Raw genomic sequence first — 24752 nt, 5'->3', positions numbered from 1 at the left:
ATATAAGCCTTGGAGAAGGCAATGGCACCCCACTCTAGTACTCTTGCCTGGAAAATCCCATGGACGACGGAGCCTGGTGGGCTGCAGTCCATGGGGTTGTTAAGAGTCAGACACGACTGAGCGACTTCCCTTTCACTTTTCACTTTCACGCATTGGAGAAGGAAATGGCAACCCACTCCAGTGTTCTTGCCTAGAGAATCCCAGGACTGGGGAGCCTGGTGGGCTGCCGTCTATGGGGTCGCACAGAATCGGACATGACTGAAGCGACTTAGCAGCAATATAAGCCTAACAATGTGCTTGAAATACAGAGTTAAAAGGCAAATATTAATCAAATAATCCCACAAATAAATCATCATAGACCATGATAAACGCTGTTTAAATAGTCACAAGCTGTGAGAGGACATCACCTGGGGGCTTAACATTCTCAGACAATCAGAAACATCAGTAGGTGAGGTTTCTCTATGGAAGAGAGATTTACGTTCTGAAGGATAAACAGCAGTCGCCTAGGACAGCGGCAGGGGTAGGGGTAGGGGAAGGATGGTGGGGAAATGTCCAAGCAGAAGAACGTGTGCGAAGGCCCCAGGGCGAGAAAAGGGCTCAGAGCACCTGAGGACCTGAACTAGCCCAGAGTGGCTAATGGCACAGAGTAACAGGATAGCGGGTCAAGATGAAAAGGGCAAGGACCTTGGCTTTTATCCTAAGAGAATGGGGGCCACTGAGATTTTTAGGCACAGGACTGACATGACGAGATCATGATCATGATCACTCAGCTGCTCTATAGAGAATGAATAGAGAGGACCAGAGAGGAAGTACACAGACCAACTCAGGAGATAAACAAAAAGAGAAGAGAAAATGAGAAGGTGTGAGCAACCCCATGTCATTTGGGACAAAAATCAGTAAAGAACATTGGCTTGGAATCAAGCCGCCTAGTTTGTGTCCTGGCTTCGTCACTTATTCTATGATCCTGAGCAAATCACCTAAGCTCATCTCTAAAACAGGGCGAGTATCTATCTACCTCCTGGACTGTGTGAGGATTAAATGACTAACACACCTGAAGAACTTAGAATGGTATCTGGCACACAGGAACTTGCTGTGGCCCAAGACCACACAGCTACTACTTATAAACAAACAGGTAAATACTGAACTACTCTGGTCAAAGTTGGGGGTGGGCCAATGGGACCTTGAGCCTCGGCCACTTGCCACCACTTTGTCCTAGGCCCCATCCACACAGCCCTCAATTCCTGGGGTTTCACCGACTCCCTCTCTGCCAGATAAGACTGGCCTCAGAGTGGCCTTTAGGAGTTATTCTCCTGGGCACTGTGTGAAAAAATGGGGGTAACATCAGCTGACCCATTTAGGAGGCCATTGAAGTACACAGACCACTCCTGACTTCTAGACTAGAATCTCAGAAGGCTTCTGTTTTTCATACTTGATCAACAAAAAAAAGTTTAAACACTCTTCCGGGATTTCCTGGTGGAGCAGTGGTTACAACTCCATGCAGGAGCATGGGTTAGATCCCTGGTTAGGAACTAAGATCCCACATGCTGTATGGCAAGTCCCAAAAAAAAAGTTTTAACACTCTTCTGCTTGCTGATGTGTATATAAACTGCTTTATTTTTTAAATAACAAATGAAGGGGGAAAGGACCACAAAACAGACAGAAACAACCTCAAAGTAACTTGAAGAAAATGTAGATCTCAGAAGGGGATGGCTCGTAACAACGCCTCTGAAGGAACTCCTGAGAGGTTTATGGCTGCCCTCACTACCGGCCTGCTGCATTCACTCTGGCCCCTCACTGCCCCTCGTAAGCCAGGGTCTGACCTGGTTGCAAGCAGAGACTTAGTCAACTCTGGATTCTAACCTTCTAGAGATGTGCTTGGGAGCAAGGTAGTCCATATATAAACCACAGGCCCCACTCCAGGAATGAACCAGAGATCTCATGACCTATGGCTGATCAGGGTCACTGGGAGCTGAGGACAGGGTCATGAACCCACAACCAGCCAGCTGTTTCAGAATCAGGTCACGACAGACACTCGGGCTACCTGTTCTGACCCATTCCCGACTTTCCTCACCAGACATGGGCTCCTGGTGATTCTGGTTTACACAGACAGGTTATGGGATCATAAGAACAAAAAGGCCTCATGGATCTGAAGACCAAAATGGCCGATAAACTGAGAACTACCTCAGGATACATAAGAGCTCTCACCAGCCCAAAGAAAGCACCCAAAGGTCCACAGCTGGGAAGACTTGGTCATGGGGGCACTCTCCAGACAAGGTGGGCTGTTGGACAGCACAGATCCACAGAGACAGAACGAGAAGCTGACAGGAGGCTAAAGACTGTACGGACGACACTTGTTCATTGAGAGCGGGTTGTAAGAGAAGGAAAAGGCAATGGGCCGATTGCCCCCAGCAGTCCTGAGGAAGGCAGGTAACTTCTGTTCCAGAGATGGCAGAGCTGGTGGGGCTGTTCCTCAGCGTAGCACGGCCTTCTCCGCCTCACCTCAGTCAGCGAGGGCCAAGTTTGTGGACTGCAGTCGCTCTGTCTCCTGGCAGATGTTCTGCTCCACTGTGTCACACTCAGCTAGGAAGGCCTGAAAGACACATGCAGAGTAGTTAGGGTGACTGGAGGCCAGCCAACCCATGCCAACCTTGGCCACAAGAGGTTCTCTGCCAAGCCACTCTGGGGAACCCCTGGGTGACTGACTCAAGCTAAACGGGTGTGTGGGGATGAAGACAGCCCAGGCCCCAGACGCAGGAGAGGGAAGTGACAGTGCTCTCGGTTAACAACCTCCAAAGGGCACTGAGGAGAGGAAGCCCTGCCACTGAAACAGCATGATTTCAGGGGACCCTGTTCTACAGGAATGGTACCTCCTAGAACTGCCCTGTCTGCTCCCCAGCAAACTTCTTTACCGATCAGGTTAATCCAAATTCAATTACAGGGACATGAAAGGAGCTCTTGTGTTCTGGGTTCATACTGAGAAGTAACAACTAAAGAGAGCCACCCCTGGCCCCGCCCTACTTTGAAGAGATACATGCACTGATGCACGACACTTTGTGATGCCCTACCACACAACTCACCTGAATCCTTCTCACCAAACCCTTCCTTTTCATTCTACTGTCTTTGAAATTTTCTGGCAGAATCTATGGAAGAATAAGTTGACATATAAATAGTCCGAGTAAGTGAAAATGACATAGGAACACGTCAGAAACACCCATAGCACACCAAGCTGGCCACAGGTCACCAATGTGGATGAAAGGCATTTTCAGGAGTCACTTCCCTGGATCTCTGTCCTACACATCCCTTTCCATGGCTCTCACTCCATAAACACTCCTTAGCTCTCGAGGTCTGGACCATAGACCTATAGCATGGACTTTGTCCTTTCATCGTTTTCTGTGCATGGATACTGTGTCCTGGCTGGGCCACGAGCTCACTGTGGCATGAAAAGCATAGTGCTTTTCTGCTCTTCTTTACCACCCCCTATACCACCTCCCCTCAAGAATCCCAAGCAGAATAGTTCACCCTAAGAATGAGGTATCAGGGGAGAGACATTATCTCTCAAAGGGAACATGGCATCAATGATTCCTAACCTTATAGGAAACCTAATAGGAAACATCAATGATTCCTTTTCCTAGCCTCCCAAGAGCTGGGTCTGACTGTCTTCTGTACAGATAATGGACCCAGTGGAATGTCAGACACAAGAGTGTCAGGAAAGTGACACTCTGTACTTCTCTGACCCTGAGACCATGGATCACTTCCGTCCCTGCTTTGTGAGGATTAGATGCTACTGTACGTGTGTGCTCAGTCATGCCCGGCTCTTTGTGTGCAACCCCATGGATTGTAGTCTACCAGGCTCCTCAGTCCATGGGATTTTCCAGGTAAGAATACTGGCATGGCTTGCTGTTTCCTAGAAAACTTGTCTCCTGCATTGGCAGGCAGATTCTTTACCACTGCACCACTTGGGAAGCCCCCTTAGATGCTACTATTACACATAAATAAAAATGACAAAAGCCCCATGTCAGTGAGATAGGGGAAATCAGGAACTGTCTTATCTTTCTGCGTATTCACCAAAGACCTAGCAGTGTCCGGTACACTGCTCAATAGGTGCCCAGTACCCTCAGGCAATGAGTGTGATACCGAGAAAGTGAAACTGACTAAAAAGCCATCAAAGGAAACTAGCTCTTCTCAGCTGAGTATTTACTTACTAGTGTGTCAATCTCCTCCAAGATCTTCATAAACTGCTCGATCGTGGCTTTTACTCTCCTATCAAGTTTGCAGAGAGCTTCAGCTTGCAAATCTTTGGCCAGAAAACCCTGTGGAGGAATGATGCATTATTCCAAGTGTTTCTTTGAGGCTGACAGAAAACTCCAAGCCAGGCACTGATGAAGCAGCCACACCCTGAGTCCACGTTCCCCAACAGGCTGGGCCAAATTACAGGCCCACAACTCCACCTTTTGGGAAAACAGAAAAGCCAGCCCTGGGCCTCCTCAAGCACTGTAATAGGCTGCAGGCCCCTCTATCTCACGTGGCCTACTGGGGCCACAAATGCCTCCAGAGGCCTGGCTCTGCTAAAGCCCCCAGTTACCAGTGAATACCTGTATACAAGAGGCAGATATTAAGAGCACAGGGTTTAGAGTTTGATAGGCCTGGGCTTCAATTCTGACTGCTGTGTACTGGCTGGTGAGCTTGAGCAAGTCCCTTAACCTATCCGTGCCTTGCTGTCCTCATTTTTTAAATGGAGATCAAGGCTTTTCCTTGGCAGTGCAGTAGTTAAGATTCCATGCTTCTGTGCAGGGGGCACGGCGTCCATCCCACATTGGGGAATAAGATCCTACATGCTGAGCAGGCTGGCCAAATTAAATAAATAAAACAATACAATGGAAGACTTCCCTGGCGGTCCAATGGTTAAGAATCTGCCTTGGGGGGGGGGGAAAAAAAGAATCCACCTTGGGCTTCCCTATTGGCTCAGTGGCAAAGAATCCACCTGCCAATGCAGGAGACACAGGTTTGATCCCCGATCCCAGAAGATCCCATATGCCGGGGAGCAACGAAGCCCACGTGCCACAACTACTGAGACTGTGCTCTGGAGCTCGGGAGCCACAGCTACTGAAGCCTGCACTCCCTAGAGCCTGTGCTCTGCAGCAAGAGAAGCCACTGCAATGAGAAGCCCAAGTACCGCAGCTAGAGAGCCGCCTCCACACGCCCAACTAGACAAAAGCCCACACAGCAACGAAGACCCAGCACAGACAAAAATAAATACATAAAAAGAAATGTATATGTATATATGAAAAAGAATCCGCCTTGCAATGCAGGGGACGAGGATTCAATTCCTGGTCAGGGAACTAAGATCCCACATGCTGCTGGGCAACAAAGCCCATGTGCTGTAACTACTGAGCCTTTGCACTCCAATTAGAGAGTCCATGCGCCCCAATGATAGATCCCACATGATACAATGAGGATCCTGCGTGAGGCAACTAAGACCCAAATAAACAAGCAGCCAAATAAACAAAGGCAAAAAGAAAAAAACAAAGAAAATAAAATAAAATGGAGACCATGACACACACATCCCAGAGGGTTACCATGAGGATAAAGGGAAATATAAGACCTTTAATACGAGTCCTGACACAGACATACTGATAACAAATGGCAGCACTTACTTAATTGTTTTATTAAATTATCTGTTTATTCCTGTTACTTAGCCTAATGATCAGTTAGCTGGTGACAACAGGTGGACAGCAGGGATCTCTGAGGATGTTTTCATCAAAGTCAAAAGCTACAGATGCAGATTTCACAACAAGTAATAAAATAAGCTACTGATTCCAACTGAAAGAATTTACTCTTCCAAAAAATGAGAAATGGCCAAAAAAGATTTAAGCCCAAGGACATTCAAAAAAGCATTATACATGATGTTAAATAACATTAGGTGATAAATAATAAATAATTGGTTAGGTAAACCATGATCCACTCATGTGATGCAATATTATACGAGTTTTGAAAAGGATGATCTTTTCTTTTTTCTAGTCAAGACATTTTTTCTTTATTGAAGTATAGTTGATTTTTAATACTATGTTAGTTTTAGGTATACTAAGTATGATCATTTTTAATGACATGGGAAAGTGTTCAATTCCTTAAACCAAAGAAAGAACTATTTACAAAGTATACCTAACATTATACCAATTTTTTTAAGATTAAAAAAAACAGATTCCAGGTTTTAGTAATGGTCATCTTTGAGTTGGAGGTCTTAAAGGTAATTATTATTTTTCATATTGGTGCCCACACATCTTCTTAAAAATTGTGTACAATCAGTATGCAGTACTTTAGTAATTAAAACACAATCATATATCCATTAATGTTATAAAATGAAGAGATCAAAAATAAATACATGGTTTGAGGCCATAAGTGATTCTAATTTGGTTTCAGTACTATAAGGAATTGAATAGGTTGACCCCTTGCCAATATCATGCTCAACTTGGACATTCTATCAATCAGTGTTCTTTGCCTTGCCAAATACATTATAACTGACTAGACTGAGAGCAGCTATTTATTCTATTTAAGACAACACATTATCCTAGCATGGCAGGTGTTCTCATAGGAACACAAATGGATGCTGGCTGGGGTCTGTAAATAACAATGATGTGCTTACAAAGCACTTAGAATGTGTCAGCCTTAAACTATGTAACTGAATCCTCACAGCAGCCCAAGAGGGAGTTACCATCATCACTCCCTTTTTTACAGAAGAATTTGAGACAAAGGCAAACTTGCCCAGTTACAGAATGGGAAGTCAGGGTCTGAACCCAGCGGGGGCTGAAGACAAAGTTTGCCCTCAAAACCACACATTTGTGTCTCTAGAGAATTCTTACAGAAGGCAGAAAGTCAAGTCTACCAGGAGAGTTACCTGCTGGATTCCAGCAAGGTCTTTATTCAGTTCTTCCAGCTGGTTAGCTATCTTCTCCACAGATTTCTCCAAATCTTTCAGCTTCTTTAGTTCAGCTTCTTCCTCTGGACTGTTCTAAAATGTTAAGAATAAAAATAAGTGAATAATCACCAAAAATAGTAGCTTCTGTCAGGAAAAAAAAAAAAAAAAATCTGACCATAAGTAGCCAAACCACTCCCCTAGGAAAACATCATCTTAAACTTGCTGCTTCTTGGAAAGCAAGCTGGAGGATTATACACTAACGTTTTCTATCTACAAAGATACTAGACGAGATAGAAGGTACCAGGTACATGTTCTGGTGAGAGAGCCTGACGGCTTGGGTTCAGAGAACAAAGCTGATCCATGAGCCATATCTGAACTTAGGCTGGGGCTGATCACCAACTGCCTCCAGACTGAAGCCCAGAGTGTTAACTAATTATAGTGAACGCCTAGCATGTGAGGAGTCCAGAAAGGTGAGACAGGCGGAATTTTATCCTTTCCTTAAATGGAATTCCTGAGCTCTCTCATTCAGTATGACCATGATGACGATGCATACTTTCATTGAGCATCCCCTTTATGCCGGGCATCATCCTAAGCACTCTACCTGCATTATTATTTAAGCCTTACCACAATCCAATGATGAAACTGAGGTAACTGTAAAGTAACCTAAGGTCACACAGCCCAAAGAGGTAAAGCTGAGACCTGAATGGGATTTGGCTTCTCACACCCCAGGACAACTCCAGCTGAGGGTCCTAAAGTTTCTTCAAACTCAACCCTTGGGTTGTGCTCCTTTTTCCATCACCGTTCTTCCTGACCCTTGAGCAAGAAATCTAGACTATTTCCCTTTCTTTCAACTTCATTGGTAGCTAGCAGCTTTCTGCTTTTACACTGTCTCCCATTGTTCCCACTGTCTCCCCTTGGTGACCAAATCCTAAGTGCCAGTCTCCTGGCAGTTCCAAGTCTGCACTACTTTCCTTGCCTCCACATTACTAACCTCTGCCCTCTCTCCACTCTTGAATCAGCCACACCCAGCTTGAAGTAAGAGAACTTCATTTGACCAACAACTCCACTGTGTCACAATGTATTGCTGGCCCCAGGGTCTACTGTCCTCAACCTTTTTTGTCATCAACTGACTCTTTTTCTCCCTCACTTCTAGTCTGAACCTTTCTTTCCAGCCAAAGAGGATTTAACCTCACGGGAGATTTTAGCAAAAAGAATGGTTAAAGGAAGAGAGGCTCCTGAAATTTGCAAAGTACTTATTTTTAAAATTTACAGGTTTGACAGTCTCTTGCAAATTCCTCTCCAAGTGAGCAGCGACTGCTTCAGACACCATTTTATCCAGACTGAAATTCCACCACCAGCACAAAACCCACATAATTGAGGCAATACAACCACTCCTAATTCCCAGGGTGAAAACCCTAAAGAACAGAAGCTGAAGGAAATGAGAACAATAAAACTGGTAACTCCACTAAACAAACAGTAACTACATTTGTGTGGCAAGCACTACTTCACCAGTGCCAAATTTGAGCCCCCAGTTTGGCCTTCTAAACAGACACTCATGTATAACACCTTAGTCATTTGGCTCTGAGGTATTTCTGGTAGAAAACACAATCTACCTTTTTCCCAATTAACATAACCCGGCAACCATTTTGTATTCCAAGTGCTGACAATGGCATCTCCATTTCCTTCAGAGATTTTCCTGAAAAAAGAAGACAGTTATGTCAAATGTAACTTGTACAACAGTGAAAATAGACTTCAGCAAGGGTATAGGAAATAGTATGTTCACTATTGAGAAGAGGATGAGTTGGTGTAACATTTTTAGAAGGTTTCTTGACCCAATAACTTCACTTCAGATATTGATCCTAACAAATAACTGGACATGTGCCTGAACAATAACTATTACACAATTATTATTATTCATAACAGTGAGAAACTGGAAAGTCAAAAACTCAGGAATAGGGGACTGATTACATCATAACAATGGAAGACTTTGTAGGCACTAAAGCTCATTTTTCAGGCAACTCTAATGCCACAATATGTGCTGATGACCGAGTGTTATAAGAAGATCACAAGAAATGATCCAGTTTTATCCACTACAGAAACAAACAAAAAAAAAGCCACAAATGAGAACCCACATTTCAGGATGCCAGGACAAACAAACAAAGGCTGGACAGAAATATACTGAATTGTTATGAGGGGTTTTATCCAAGAGAACATTTTCTTTTTTGTTTTCCTCTATTTAGAAACATGAATTTCTATTGCCTTTATAATTGTAAAATGAAATGCTTTTAAAAAGAAAAGACAAGGAGTTACAATATGAAGTATAAAAGTAAATGCTTCCCATCACTAAATTCTTTATGATTGGCACCAAATGGGATGAATTTAGCTTCATCAGATACAAAATAATGGGTTCTCATGGGAATGAGAAGACCAGAGAATGGGGATGGGAGTAGGTGTGTCCTGGCAGAAATCACCATATTCCACTGGGCCTGCTACATCCAGGTCCTTTAAACTAGTCTGTTCAGTACCTTCTCTGTGTCAGAACTAGGCCAAGCACTGAAAACAAAGAAGTATCTCTGCCCTCATGTATTGTACCAGAGAAACCGGATGTTTGGTGACTATGCAAACAATTATTTAATAGTAGTTTCAATACAAGCTGTGCAGAAGTGGAGGGAGTGCCACAAGAACACACACTGGGAAGAGGATCTAACTTAGCCAGGGAAGACTGCCCATGTGCCTCATCAAAAATGGTGAGGTTTCCACCACCCTCATACGACTTCAACTCTAATACCTGTGCATGTGTTTGCAAGTGTCCACTACATAGTAGGTACTCAACAAATATTTGTTGAAGGAATGACAGAATTAACAAGCAAATAAGAACTGTCCTAGATTGAAAACCTAACCTTACTGTTAGGTAAGGTTAAATAGTTTTAAATAGGCTCAGAGCTGGAAGAGAAAGGCTTACCCTTAAATATGAGTTTCTGAAAAGGCAGCGGAACCCCTGTAGCCTCTTCAACAACCTGGGCCAGGTCTTGGACAATTGGCTCACTATTGCCTTCTTGTGGGGTAACTTGAAGATCGTGTTTCTCATTGCCTGGGAAGAGAGAAAAGTGTTGAAGAAAACACAAACCAATAAACAGAGGCTGACACTTCATTTTCCCAGCCTTTAAGACCTGCTCAAGGATTTTTGTCTCCTTGGGAATTGTTACAGGAACTAATAATATCAGTGATATCAGCTAACATTTTAAGCATTTAACATGTGTAAGGGGCTGACTAGACTTATTTTGGAGAAGGAAATGGCAACCCACTCCAGTATTCTTGCCTAGAGAATCCTGTGGACGGACGAACCTAGTGGGCTGTTGCCTATAGGGTCGCACAGATTCAGACACAACTGAAGCAACTTAGCGTGCATGCATGCACTGGAGAAGGGAATGGCAACCCACTCCAGTATTCTTACCTGGAGAATCTCAGGGACAGAGGAGCCTGGTGGGCTGCTGTCTATGGGGTCGCACAGAGTCAGACATGACTGAAAGGATTTAGCAGTAGCAGCAGCAGCATGCTTATTTTATGCATAACCTTAATTAATCCTCAGAACAACCCCATGAAGTACCCATGAAGCTGGTATTACCTATTATTCCTCATTTCACAAATAAGGAAAATGTGAGATCAGTCCAGTTAAGACTTGCCTAGTGGGACCCATCTCTACAATCAGAACTTAACCTCAGATCTATCTGATTTCAAATTCTGTGCTTTTCTTTAAAGCCATTTGCCTCCTCTGACCTGACTGTCCTCTCCTCTGTGTTGTACTGGGTGAGGAACTGTTTCTATCTCCTTTGCTATAATGCGCAAGGAACTGCTTTTCTTCCAGGTCTCTCCCACTGGGCACACCTGGACACATATGGTTGGTGCCCAGAAAATAAATGAGGGGGACTTCCCCGGTGGTGCTATGGATAAGAATCTGCCTGCCAAGGCAGGGGACACAGGTCCAGTCCCCAGTCCTGGATGATTCCACATGCCATGGAGCAACTAAGCCTGTGTGCCACAACTACTGATGCCCGCATGCCTAGAGCCACCCCAGTGAGAAGCCCGCACATCTCAAGGAAGAGTAGCCCCTGCACGCTGCAACTAGAAAAAGCCCGAGCAAAGCAACGAAGACCTAGTGTGGCCAATAAATAAACAAATGAGTGGAAAAACTCAAACAGCAGAAATTTCTTTTTGGAGCAGAGGTGCCGATTCTTTTCTGGATATGTGGACAGCAAGGGCGTAGCCTGTGTCCAGTGCATCACGCCAAGCCTTAAGCCTACTTAACAGCCATGAAGTCAGCGGGACAGGTGTTACCAACTCTATTTTGCATAGAAGAAACCAGATGCCTAGAAAGGAGACATCCCAAGGTCACCCAAATGTGCAGAATCCTGGTCTCCAGGTTCTTGAGGCCCTGGGGTCTCCCCTAGTTGGTTCTGAGGAAACCTTATGTACTCAGCTCCCTGGAGAACCGTCTTTGCCTAGTTCTGTGTCAACTCCAACAGTAAACAGACCCCAAGGGTGCCCAGAGAGTACGCTGGAACCCACGCCTCACTTAAACAGCACACATGAGTTTTGACTCCTGCACACAAGTAGGTGTCCAGATACACAGACATAGACAACATGGCTAAATACAAGCCAGGCACAAAGGCCCACAACAACTGTGCAGGCACACCCTAAGACATACAACTAGGACCACGACGTGAAGCATCAAGGATCTAACAAATGGCCTGAGACAAAATACACCTGCCACGTGGAAAGGTGTGTTGACAGACCAGTAAAAAAAAAAAAAGCCGGTCCCACAAGATCCCACTCTTCTGGACTCCAAAGACAAGGACACACACTTCGGGAGGGCACGCGACCAAACCCAGAGACCACGCCGGACTTTCGCGGCCCAGCACGGAGCCCACCCGGCAGCCCACGCTCACTGTGGGTGACGGTCACGCTGAGCCCGGCTGCCGCCATTTCCTCGCTCCCGGCCACCTCTTCGCTCCGGGCCACCTCTTCGCTCAGGGCCACCTCTTCGCTCCGGGCCACCTCTTCGCTCAGGACCACCTCTTCGCTCGGGGCCACCTCTTCGCTCCGGGCCACCTCTTCGCTCCGGGCCGAGCGAGGCCGTGCTTTCTTTTTCACCCGCGGCCTGCGAGCGCAGGCGGCGGCGCCTCTGGTGGATCCCGCATGCCCCCTGGTCACGCTCCGGACGGCTGATTTCTGGGAGGGAGGCGGACCTCGCTCGGCTGGGGGCACCGACTGGCGCGGCTCCCGGCCCGGCCGAGGCGCGCGCCGCCGGGGACCCAGCCGCTCCCGGTCGCCTCGCGGTCTTCGCGCGCCCCCGCGCTCCGCCAGACCCGCGATGGTCGCCCGCCCAGCGATGGTAGCTAGCGTGGGGCCCTCCACCCCAGTTCGGCTACTTCCCCGCCCCTCCCGGGCGTACCGGCTCCACCCCTCGGAGCAGCCCCGCTGCAGCCGGGCTCTATTCCTCTGAAGCCGCCCCCTACCCCACCCACTCAGCCGAGGCCCCGCCTGGCTTATCTGGGGCCACGCCCACGCCCGCCACCGGAGCCACGCCCCCTGCCGACTCTCTGTCCCTCACCTCCAACTTCCCGGAGCTCCCCTTCCCCGGAAGATCAGGCTGAAAATCCGGAAAAAGGATCGGGAAACGCCAATAGGCACATTGCGCTTGCGCATGGGGGGCCGGAAGTCAAGTTGGAGAGGGAGGTGACTCTGCTTCCGTTTCTGGTTTTGCTCCAGTGTTTAGGTTTTCTTAGCGGCCGCCCAAGATGAACCGATTCTTCGGGAAAGCGAAACCCAAGGCTCCGCCGCCCAGCTTGACTGACTGCATTGGCACGGTGGGCACTTAGACTTGCTAACTAGGCTCAGGAACCCTGACACCCCTTAACCCGTCCACCCCCGACTTCGGCGTCGACTCCTGGCTCCCGGGCCCATTACAGCTTAGCTCTCTCCATCCCACTTTCGTTCCTGTTACCCAAGTCATTTCTGACGCCACAAACCAGGGACCCCTAACCCATCATTGTTTAACCCTACTTGCGCCCCACCCCCTCTGGTGCTCAGTGCCGCGTCCACTCGGCCTAGACACCCTTACCACCTCATCCAGCCCTACTCCTCCCTCCTCTTCCGTCCCTCATCCTTCTCCGACGTCAGGAATCTCGGCTTGATATCCTAGCTCAGTATATCTGTAACCCAATCCTGGATCTGTTACACAAAATTCAGAACTCTAGCCCCTATCATTAGGCCACCACCTTCTATCCAAGTGAATGGCGTTAGCTCTACAGCCCTAGCCGAGGTCCATTGGGCAGTAACTCGTTTCATACACTTTCTTATTGAGCCCTCTGCTGGCCTAGTCACCAATTCTTGGGAAATTTCGACTCAGTCGAGTGATTCTCAAATTCTTTTTCTGCTCAAACACTTGAAGATGCCCCTGGAATATGAGAATCTAGGGGGGTGGAATACAGTTTAAACCCCACCCCCCAGGATTTCGGAGAATCCCGCCTCCCCACAGTTAGGAATTGCTGTTTTCAACCTTCACCATATGCTCTTTGTTTTTCCTTTCTTCCTCTATTCATTCCTCTCCTACCACTTTTGTATTGCAATAACTTCCACTGCCTATAATGTTTTTCCGCTGAAGGTGGACAGCAGAGCAGAATCCATTGACAAGAAGATTTCTCGGCTGGATGCTGAACTAGTGAAGTATAAGGATCAGATCAAGAAGATGAGGGAGGGACCTGCAAAGGTAAGGTAGACAGCTCCTGCAGAAGTTGTGACACCTTGATTTGAGTACCTGTGGAAGTAGGGCCTGTGGTAAGGGCTGGTGAGAAATATAGAAGAGATGCTCAACAGTCTGGTAAAGCGAAAACATATGTGATGTTGTGTCCTTCAGGGAGGAGAGTTTGCAGCAGGATATGAGAGGAAAACTGGGCCTTGACCTGGTGGAGAGATGTTGATCACACATCCAGAAACATGTATCTGGGAATTAGCATACTCTACTGAGAAGGCGGCAATCTGGACAGGACAGGCTGGGCCTGCTCAGACTAATGAGTTTCTTGGCTGGTCAGGTTAGGTAAATATAATAGACTGGTTAAGGAATAGAATGTTGGGGAAAAGTACTAGTGTTCTGTTAATACCATCACTACCTACTAGCTGTGACCTTTATAAAGTCACTTAATTCCTTACTTTCCTCTTCTGTTAGGAAGAAACATAGAGTGGTGTATGTATGTGCATGGATTTGAGCTGCTTTTTTTCTCCCACCCCATCTCTGTAACTTATTAGGCATTTAAGTGAGAGCAAGTTACTTAGCATCACTGAACCTCAGTTTTCCAATCTGTGAAATGATAATATCTACTTTATAGGGTGAGATTAAACAAGGTAATTCATGCGACCTATGTCAAGATAATTCATAGCACTATGTCTAGTACATAGAAGGAGTCAGTAAGTGTTAGGTATTATTATCATCTGTGAAGTAATAATACCTGCTTTTCTGTCTTCATTGGAGGAGACAAAGTGATTTATGAAACAGTATAGAAAGCGAAGTGACCAGAGGATTTTCTCTGCCATCGTAGTTGGGTGGCATGGAGTGAAGAGTGACCAGAGGCAGGACAGCCCACCTAGACTTGAGGAGATGAAAGCCTAAACCGTGGTGGTAGTCATGAGAATGACATGAGAGGAATCAATTTGAAAGTGAGTTCTGAAAAGCTAACACGATGACAGTGCATGAGGAGACAACAGAGAGAGGAAAGGTAAGGTTGGTGTAACAGTGTTCAGCCTAGAGAACTGAGAGACTGGTGGGGCCGTTGTTAGTCATCTCCAAGGTGATAGCAGGTTGAAGAGATTGGGCGTGGTGAGTTTGAGTGGAGAGCAGACTGTCCAAATTTGGAATCTCTCTAAGGCACCTGAATATACAAAACTGGCCCTCTTGGAGTAGAAATAATATGCCCTAGAAAAGGAAATGTACTGAGATGTGGGATGAAAAGACTGAGATGGGCTGGAGCTTAGAGCCCGCTTGGGAGGTAAACCGTCCGGGAGCCACCATGTCTACTGCTTTGAAGATGAGAGGAAGTAGGTATGTGAGTTTGAGGATACGGGAGGTTTCTTTTACCATTTGTATATTTTCTACTTCCTTTCATTAAAATCTATTTTTCTTCCTAGAATATGGTCAAGCAGAAAGCCTTGCGGGTTTTAAAGCAAAAGCGGATGTAAGTTACCTAAGTATAATCTTTCCTCTAACAGGTTTAACCAAAAGGGAAATGGTCTTCCATTCCTTTAGATTTTCATACTGTGTTTTTAAGGGCTTCCCAAGTGGCACGATAGTAAAGGACCCACCTGCCAGAGAGGTAGACATAAGAGATGGGGGTTCGATCCCTGGGTTGGGAAGATCCCCTGGAGGAGGGCACAGCAACTCACTGCGGTATCCTTGTCTGGAGGATCCCAGGTACAGAGGAGCCTGGCAGGCTATAGTCCATAAGGTCGCAAAGAGTTGGACACAGCTGAAGCGACTTAGCACGTATGCAGCACTTTATAAGCATTCTTCAGTTAACTGCAGTTTTCATTTACACAGTTAACTAGAATTTCTCCCCCTGCATGTTCAGCAACATCTGTTGCACCACTGTCCATTTAAATAGAACTTTTTGCTGTGATAGGAGATGTTTTCTGTCAGTGCTCGTCAGTACAATAGCTGTTAGCCACGTGTGCCTATTGAGCACTTGAAACGTGGCTAGTATGACTAAGGAACTCAAGGTCCAGTTTTATTTAATTTTAACAATTTAAGTAGCCATGTATGTCTAGTGACTTCTGTATAGACTTCCCAGATCTGTAGAGTTTGATTCTCCCATTTATGTAATTAGAATGTGCCTTTTAAAATTTCATTTGTTTGCCTATAAAATTGGGAAACTTAAATATTTGTTCCCTCCCTTCAGAAGATTTAGCAGTCCTTAATTTGTTTTAGGTGACTATGTCCCAGTGTTTGAGCAGAAATCCAGCATTATCTTTGGTTCTTAACCTTGTGGGCTCTCCAGCTGATGAGACCTTCTGCAGGAGTGCAGAGGTCAGGTGGAATCAGCTGATAAAGAGCAGAAAGATTGTTGGTATCTCTATTCTTGTTTACAAAATGACTTCGTATAAAACATCAGATACCATCTTACTCCTTTCAGATTAGACAGAGTTAGAAAATTATGATGCCTAGAGCAATGAGAGTGTGTAGTAAAACTGTTAACCTCCTAAATTGGTAGCATCGCAATTTTTTAATTTAAAAATTTTTATTAAAAAAATAAAATTTATTTATTTTTGGCTGCACCAAAAATAAATAATAAGACAAACACCAGAGAGGTCTTTGTTACTTTGTGTGGGCTTTCTCTAGTTGCGGAGAGTGGGGGCTGCTTTTCTGTGCAGCGCGTGGGCTTCTCATTGCAGTGGCTTCTCTTGTTGTGGAGCACAGGCTCTAGGCATGAAGACTCAGTAGTTTCAGCTCACAGGTTCTAGAGAGTGGCTCAGTACTTGTGATGCATGGGCTTAGCTGCTCCACAGCATGTGGGATCTTCCTGGATCAGAGTTTAAACCCAAGTCCCCTGCATTGGCAGGTGGATTCTTATCCACTGGGCCACCAGGGAAGTCCAGCATTGCAGTTTTTAAGTAGCTTTTTTTTTTTTAAATAAAAGAATACATGTTCATTGTGGAAATTTGGCAAGTACATAAACATAAATAGAAGAGAAAATTCACCAAGATTCCTATTGCCAGAAATAACCACCTTTAAAATGCTAATGTCTTACAATTTCTTTCTCTGCTTGTGCATACATGGCATATGTGCATATGATCTTTTAGAAGAAAACAAATGGCATGTATTATATCAGTTATCCTTTTCTACTTAATGTTGAATCACAAGTATTTTTGTGTTTTTGGAAACATATTTTTTTAATGGTGTGATAATATTCCACCACCATTTGCCTACATCATTGACCATTTTTCTTCTGGTTGAATGGTTAGATGGTTTTCAAAGACTGTATAAAGACTATTGTGATGTAAGTCTTTGAGACAGTATTATCAGTTGGTGTAAAACTTCATTAAAAAAAATAGTTGGAGTGCCAAACAATATATTAGTTTTAGATAAATTAACTATTTATGGATACAAGATTAATAAAATACCAGTCCTCAAGCAGTTCAGTCTACTGGAAAAAGTTTCACCTTATATATGACAAACCTTAAATATAGTCTTGCTCCTTCCTCCTAAGAATTCTACTTCTGAGAATTTAGCATTCAAAATAATCTAAAATATAAAAACATATATTAAGACTTCTTAGCAATGTAGAAAACAGCAGTAATAATGTTAAGTGGAAAACAGTGTTATAGTTACAGTACATTCCAAGGAAGAAGATTGGAGGAACGTCAAATGATATTTGTTTAAGATGGATTAAGTTGTTTTTCTCATTTTTTCTGTGTGTTTGTTAAGGTTTGTTGTTGTCTTTAAGGAGATTGTTTTATCTAGCATTAAACATACTTTCTTCCTGAGGAGTTCTATCTGCTTCACATTACCGTTTTCATTTGACTCTGAAAAGGTACGAGCAACAGCGGGACAATCTCGCCCAACAGTCATTTAATATGGAGCAAGCCAACTACACCATCCAGTCATTGAAGGACACCAAGACCACGGTACTCCCAAAGCACTTTTTCCCATGGTTTCATTTTATTTTTGTACTCCTGTGCTCTTTTTCCTATAGTTTTTAAAAGACAGTTTAACCATCATGGCTTCTTAAGAAATGATATGTTCTCTTTCCTTTTTTTAGGTTGATGCTATGAAATTGGGAGTAAAGGAAATGAAGAAGGCATACAAGCAAGTGAAAATTGACCAGATTGAGGTGAGATGTGTGCTGATTTCTATAAGAATGTACACTGGTTTCTCAAAGCATCCAAATGAATGTGTATGTGATGGGGAGAGCCCAGGAGAGGGACGGAATCTTGGGCCTCCCGTTTACTAATGGAGTAACTTTGGGAAAGAGCGTCAGAAGTCCTCACTGTTAACCTAAGGATCCTAATACCACATGCAGTTATTAGGTTGCTGCTGCTAAGTCACTTCAGTCATGTCCAACTCTGTGCGACCCCATAGACGGCAGCCCACCAGGGTCCTCCGTCCCTGGGATTCTCCAGCCAAGAATACTGGAGTGGGTTGCCATTCCCTTCTCCAACGTACACATGCATGCTAAGTCTCTTCAGTCGTGTCCAACTCTATGCGACCCTATGGACAGCAGCCCACCAGGCTCCTCTGTCCACAGGATTCTCTAGTCATTATGAAGGTGAAATAAATGAGCTGGTGTATCTGAATGCACAATGACTGGCACATAATAAACACCCAGTGAATAAACGCCCAGTTTCCTTTTACTACTAACTCATTTAATGATTTTCAGTCTTGTTGCCTCAATTATAAAGTAGTGATGTTGCTGCTCATCTCCCAGGATTGCCCCCAAGTAACACTTGGGACAATATATATATTGATAATATATATAAAGTGTTTAGCATGGTTCCTGGTATAGAATTGGTTCCCTTTTCTAGTAATTCTCTCTAGATTCCCTGCCCACCCCCACCCCAAGTTTTATTGAGATACACTTGGTATAGAATATAGTGTAAGTTGAATGTGTACAGTGGGGTGATTTGAAATATATAGTGAAATGGTTACCACTGTAAAATCACCTCACATAATTACTATTACTTTTGTGATGAGAATATTTAAGGTTTACTCTCCTAGCAACTTTCAAGTATTATTAAATATAGCCACCATACTGTACTTTAGATCCCCAGAACTTAGTCATCTTCTTTTTTAAGGTTATATTTCATTTATAGTTATAAAATATTGACTGTGTTCCCTGTGTTGTGCAATATATCCTGATAGCTTATTTATTTTATACATAGTAGTTTGTGCCTCTTGATCACCTCCCCCCCCCATCTCTTCAGGTTTTTAATAATAATGTCCCTAAAATTAGCATTTCTTTTTTGAGATCATGTTTTAGCTGGGGTGGTGAGCCCTAGGAGCTCGGCATCTCTTAACTCTGTCAGTTGAGCAGCCCAGATGGCAGACAGGATTAGCAGAGGGAGTGGTGATGGTCAGAGAAGGCGTCTCTGCACATATGATAGTGGTTTTTCCCCCTAAACACTAAGTAGAATGTCTCTTTCTAAGAGGGCAGGGATTCAGCTTTGTTCAGTATTCCCAAGTGCCCCAAACAGTACCTGGCTTCAGTTTATTTAATGATTGGTGAACAAATGAAGGAGAGGCTATTCAGTGCCATAAAGCAGTTCTGCCCCATTTAATCAGGGTTTGTTAGTTGAGTTCTTAGTGTGTCTCCAGCATCTTACTGATTCTGCACTGTGTTCCCTGATAGTTCCAGTCTTCAGTAAGTGAAGGTGTTCTTCCCATCTTGCTGTTTTCCAGCACCCCTCCTTATACTGCTGGGACCCTCTCTAATCCTCCACCAGTTTTTGCTTCTAAGAATTCAGGCTTTGTGATAGAGATTCACTGAGAAAAATGTTCTGAGTATGCTTGCCTTATTTGTATCATATTATTTGATAATCAAACACAATGAACTGAATTTTATTTTCTACTTTCAGGGTTCCTTGTGTTTTAATTAGTGCTGTTTAATGAAAACAGAAATTTTGGTATTTCTGGTTTTCTCTGTGTTTCTTCGTCTTTCACTTGTGGTTGTCTGGCTGTCTCGCCACCTGATTTTCCTTCTCCTGTCCCCTACTACAGCAGTCCCCAACCTTTTTGGCACCAGGGACTGGTTTTGTGGAAGACAGTTTTTCTACAGACTGGGTGGTGGGCAGTGGTTTCAGGATGATACAAGCACATGACATTTATTGTGCACTTTATTTCTATTATTATTACATTGTGATCTATGATGAAATAATTATACAGCTCACCATAATGCAGAATCCATGGGAGCCCTGTGCTTGTTTTCTGCAACTAGATGGTCCCATCTGGGGGTTTTGATATGAGTCTGCAAGCAATTGATTTATTATGGTCTCTGTGCAGTCAAACTTCTCTGCTAATGATACTCTGTATCTGAAGCCACTCGCCAGCCCTAGCATCACCACCTTGGCTCTACCTCAGATCATCAGGCATTAGATTGTCATAAGGAGCGTGCAACCTAGATCCCTTGCATGCACGGTTCACAGTAGGGTTCATGCTCCTATGGGAATCTAATGCTGCTGCCACTGATCTGACAGGAGGTGGAGCTCAGGCAATAAAGTGAGTGATGGGGAACAACTAAAACTACAGATGAAACGTTGCTTACTCACAGCTCACCTACTGTGAGGCCCAGTTCCTAACAGGCCATGGACCAGTACTAGTCTGTAGCCTGAGGGTTGGGGACCCCTGCCCTAATAGACTTGCTTGCATAATAGGTGGAGAGCCCGTTTCTTAACTTCTTTGATGTGTATGGGTGTGTGTTTTTGACTGGGCTGGATAGTTTGAATCCCATTTGTTTTCCTAAAATATTTCACTTGAAAAGCATTTTTATTGTTTTCTAGTGCTCATTTTGGAGAAGGAAATGGCAACCCACTCCAGTATTCTTGCCTGGAGAATCCCAGGGATGGAGGAGCCTGGTGGGCTGCTGTCCATGGGGTCGCACAGAGTCGGACATGACTAACGCGACTTAGCAGCAGCAGCAGCAGCAGCAGCAGTGCTCATTTTAAAACTTTGCCTCTACATGTGTGTTCTCCTATTTCTTTTTTATTTCCCAATTTCTGTGGTCCAGTCTAGTGCTTGTATTTGTTTTGTATTGCTTTTGTTTTTGCAGAATTGAACCTGCTAATTCTTTGTGATGATTTTTTTCCTGTGCCTATCCTGGAGTCTTGCTAGAAATCCTACTCTTTCTAATAGGATTATAAGATCCTATTAGATATAAAAAAATTTCAGATCACTCTGAAATTTTGGGTGACTTATCTTGATATGTAAAAGTCTAAAATAAGTTCAACTTGATTAGTTGTGTTATTTTCACCCTCTTAGTTATTGTTTCAGCCTGTGCTTCTCTGTGTAGCAGACTGTTAAAGTATATGCAATGTGGTAGTTTGGTACTTGGAAACAGAAAGCATTTTCTTTTTAAAAAAGTATTTTCCTCCATTTTATTTTCTATCCCTTATATGGAAAAACAAACCTCTAATTTGGGGGTGAAGAAGGAGTTTTAAAAATGTTTCGCATTGCTCTGGAAATTCTGAAGAATAAGCAATGTTGATTTAGAACCTCTGCATTATCAGCAAGAGTCCATTCCCCTCTGTGTGGAATTTTCAGCATATGAAAAAAAGATTGTTCTGCACATCCTAAACATAAGAGACAATATATAATATGAAGTGTTTAGTGTTTGACACATATTATGACATATGTTATTACAATAAATCATTACCTATGAAGAATGGCTATTAATAACCTCATTTTATAGATGAGCAAATTAAGCCTAAGAGACATTACTTTTTATTGAATATTAAATAAAACTTTTGAATATTGAATAAAACTTTAGCTTGGTTATGTTTAACCACAGTCTGCTCTTCTTACCATTGTACTAATTGCCCTTTATTACGTTGGACCACTTCTCAAATGGGTTTTACATTCTTTGTGGCCCTTTAGTTGGAGAAGGCAATGGCACCCCACTCCAGTATTCTTGCCTGGAAAATCCCATGGATGGAGGAGCCTGGAAGGCTGCAGTCCATGGGGTCGCTGAGGGTCGGACACGACTGAGTGACTTCACTTTCACTTTTCACTTTCATGCATTGGAGAAGGAAATGGCAACCCACTCCAGTGTTCTTGCCTGGAGAATCCCAGGGACGGAGGAGCCTGGAAGGCTGCAGTCCATGGGGTTGCACAGAATCGGACACGACCGAGTGACTTAGCAGCGGCCCTTTAGTAGTTTCCTAGTTAAGTACAGACAGATTATTCCCAGGTGATTTATGCCCTCTGTCCATTTTTTTCACCATCCTTGTCTCAGATATCAAGCCTATCCTGGCCCATTTCTGTTTCGCCATGCAGGGTGGGCCCAGCACAACTTGTTGCACTATCCAGTTGTTTCTGCTACTGCTTCTTTACCCTCCACACTGCAGTCAGTTTTTGGCTGACTCGAGAAGCATAATTTGCTTGTCTCAGTTACCTTCTTTTCTTTTAACTTGAAGATTTTTGATAATGTAGATGTTGCTTGATTTCCTGTTTCAAGCAAACTTTCTGTAAAGAGAGAGATGGGCATCTCTTTTTACAATAGCAGTTTGATTTTCCACGAAGCATCTTAAATTCAAATGCAAGGTTAGTAATTCTGTTCTTTATTTTTCAAGTTTACATTTTTACCACCAAAAATAGGGGAAGATTATGTGGTCCATGGCTTGTTTCTAAGATTCAGGGGAGAGAATAGAGACGGGGTAGTTAGAGAAAAATGGTAAGAATTGAATAAAAATCTTGTCATCTATATTTTTGTAGGATCTACAAGACCAGCTAGAGGATATGATGGAAGATGCAAATGAAATCCAAGAAGCACTGAGTCGTAGTTACGGCACCCCAGAATTAGATGAAGATGACCTCGAAGCAGGTAAGTTATAGGAAAAGCAACGTATATGTAGCCTAGCATCTGAAAGGAACAACTGTCAGGGATTTTTTTTCCCCAAGCTTTAGAGAAAGTTTCTGTGAGGGTTCCCTGGAAGTTCGTCTGTGGTACAGGCTCTGGGTACAGAGCTTGGGCGGCAGCCACATCAGACCGGCATACCTCACCAACTCTGAGGGGGACAAGCTCTGAAGAAACATCCGGGCAAAGGCCTCCGCTGACCTGGTGCTTGGTAACCAAACACTGTCATTCCTTGCCATTTCCCTTTTGATTTTTTTCTCTTCATTTTCCTGCTTGAGTCCTCTTCCTCCAAACAGTAAAGCCGATCAAGAAACAGTAGTTGGCAGATACTGATACTTAGTGTGCACCAGTTAATATGCCAGGCCCTGTGTTAGATGCTAGGGATTCAGCATTGAAGAAAACAAACACCATCCCTGCACTCTTGGACCTTCTCCTCTAGTTTCTAGTAAGAAACTGCATGAGTCATAAGAGCACAGACTGACGGAAAGTAGTAGTATGGGGTACCATAGGAACATAGAGGAATCCAACCTAGTTGGAGTCAGGGGTAGGCCTAGGACCCGAAGGATTAGCAGAGGTTAGCCAGATGAAATGGAAGGGGTTGTTAAGAAGTGGCCTCATGGAGAGTTGTTTAGAAACTGTTGCTGTAGTCCATTTAAGACATAATGGTGCCTGAGACTAAGGCGGTGGCAGCAAAGACAGGGAGAGGTGGACATACTGAAGACATTTTAGAAGGTTGAATGGACAGGACCTAATGATTGATTGATTGATTGGATGTGGAGATAGAGGGAGATGTCAAAGATGTTTGTCAGTTTCTAGCACGAGTAACTGGGTTTTCTGTTGGATGATTGCCCTGTGCCATTACTACCAATCTCCGTGTTCTTATTTTGACTAGACCTCCCCTGCCCCTTCTCTCCCCCGATCCTGTTTATTTCTGTTTCCTTATTTCTCATCTTGGGTTTCCTCTGATGAGTTTCTGCCTGCTGTTGCTATTCCCCTGGTCACTTCTGACTTTGCCATAGACTTAGTTTTAAAGCCTGATCTCATGGCATGGTCACTCCCTTTACAGCAATCTCATGCCTTCTCTCACTGGCTGTTTTCAAGTTCATCAGTAAATGGAAAAGAATTTTTTACATTTGTTATTGTCAGGATTTTCTCATTTGAATTGGCCTACTAATAACTATACAGTCTTCTCATGAATATTAGGGCCTTATAAACCTGTGGGAAATAGTTGTTTTATTTTTGTTTTTCATGGACTTTTTTACCACCCCAGTTTCCTTGAAATAGCCATCTTTTATTTTGAAAATAGAAATTAATAATCCCTTCTGTTTTTAAATTTTTATCTTATTTCAGATAATTTGGCTGACTTTCTTAACATTAACTGCCAGTTTTCTTTTTTTCTTTTTCTTAAATTATTTATTTTTTCAATTAAATTTATTTTTGGCTGCACTGGGTCTTCATTGCTGCGCACAGGCTCTTTATTGCTGAGTGCGGGCTTTCTCATTGTAGTGAACAGGAGCTACTCTGGTTGTGGTGCATGGGCTTCTCATTGTGGGGGCTTCTCGTTGCCAGCCACGTGGGCTCAGTGGTTGTGGCGCATTGGCTTAGTTGCCCTGTGGCGTGTGGACTCTTAGTTCTGAGACCAGGGATCAAACCCGCATCCTCTGCATTGGCAGATGAATTCTTAACCACTGGGCCACCAGGGAAGTCATCCCAAGCCTCCAATTTTTTTGCTTACATTTTTTTGAAATGTTGACTGTTTTAACTTAGAGTTGGATGCACTGGGTGATGAGCTTCTGGCTGATGAAGACAGTTCTTATTTGGATGAAGCAGCAGCTGCGCCCGCAATTCCAGAAGGTGTTCCCACTGACACGAAGAACAAGGTGAAAGCTTTTTCTGTTCCTATTTTCTATGCAAAATGGTAAAGACTTTATGCTTAATCATCAGCCTGGGAATCTAAAAGGTATTAAGAACAAGGAAAGACTCTGTCATTATTTTGGGAACCCTTTAAAGCCCAGTTTTCTATGTTGGACTGTGGTTAGTCTTCCCCTACTTTACCCCCCGTTCCTCCTTTGAGCCTGGAGTTGTCTTAATCTTTTTCTCCTGCCCATGCCATCCACACCACTCTGACCACTTCAAGGTGCCAGTGCATAGGTTGTTTTTTCTCAGCGTTCCTGAAATCATTTTTATTAACACTACCATAGCTCATCTTTTTAAATCCCTGGTAG

General features: G+C 44.0%; 2 protein-coding genes and 1 long non-coding RNA gene across 6 annotated transcripts in view; 1 reads left to right on the top strand and 2 right to left on the bottom strand.

The window, feature by feature from the left end:
• Nucleotides 1-1587: 1587 nt before the first annotated feature.
• BAG1 (BAG cochaperone 1) lies at nt 1588-12615 on the bottom strand. Of its 3 annotated transcripts, none has more exons than XM_069575905.1 (8): nt 12525-12615; nt 11860-12142; nt 9876-10004; nt 8527-8609; nt 6893-7006; nt 4203-4310; nt 3078-3140; nt 1588-2590 (listed from the first exon to the last, which is right to left on the bottom strand). In XM_069575905.1, exons 2-8 carry the CDS (start codon nt 11894-11896, stop codon nt 2501-2503), a joined length of 624 nt encoding a protein of 207 aa, XP_069432006.1. In that variant the 5' UTR covers nt 11897-12142; nt 12525-12615; the 3' UTR covers nt 1588-2500. The 3 variants fall into 3 exon arrangements, with proteins under 3 accessions (XP_069432006.1, XP_069432005.1, XP_069432004.1); XM_069575904.1 differs by lacking the exon at nt 12525-12615 and adding an exon at nt 12366-12436; XM_069575903.1 differs by lacking the exon at nt 12525-12615 and having other exon boundaries at nt 11860-12434.
• CHMP5 (charged multivesicular body protein 5) overlaps nt 12367-24752 on the top strand; it is a 13876-nt gene continuing 1490 nt past the window's right edge. Inside the window, exons 1-7 of the mRNA XM_069575902.1 lie at nt 12367-12780; nt 13578-13682; nt 15095-15141; nt 17494-17587; nt 17722-17793; nt 22386-22494; nt 24295-24407. Of these exons, the coding sequence (XP_069432003.1) occupies nt 12712-12780; nt 13578-13682; nt 15095-15141; nt 17494-17587; nt 17722-17793; nt 22386-22494; nt 24295-24407 (609 nt within the window). The 5' untranslated portion in view covers nt 12367-12711. The remainder of the gene's footprint in view (nt 12781-13577; nt 13683-15094; nt 15142-17493; nt 17588-17721; nt 17794-22385; nt 22495-24294; nt 24408-24752) is intronic.
• The window catches only part of LOC138433364 (uncharacterized), a 15804-nt gene continuing 12424 nt past the window's right edge, over nt 21373-24752 (bottom strand). The window contains exon 3 of one of the 2 annotated variants that reach the window (XR_011254281.1): nt 21373-22136. This is a non-coding gene — a long non-coding RNA (uncharacterized lncRNA). Of the gene's footprint in view, nt 22137-23758; nt 24481-24752 lie in introns of those variants that run through there. The other variant, XR_011254282.1, reaches the window with a different exon arrangement.

Source organism: Ovis canadensis, chromosome 2, assembly GCF_042477335.2.
Source record: "Ovis canadensis isolate MfBH-ARS-UI-01 breed Bighorn chromosome 2, ARS-UI_OviCan_v2, whole genome shotgun sequence".
Lineage (NCBI taxonomy): Eukaryota > Metazoa > Chordata > Mammalia > Artiodactyla > Bovidae > Ovis > Ovis canadensis.
This window is presented reverse-complemented; position numbering and strand designations above follow the sequence as displayed.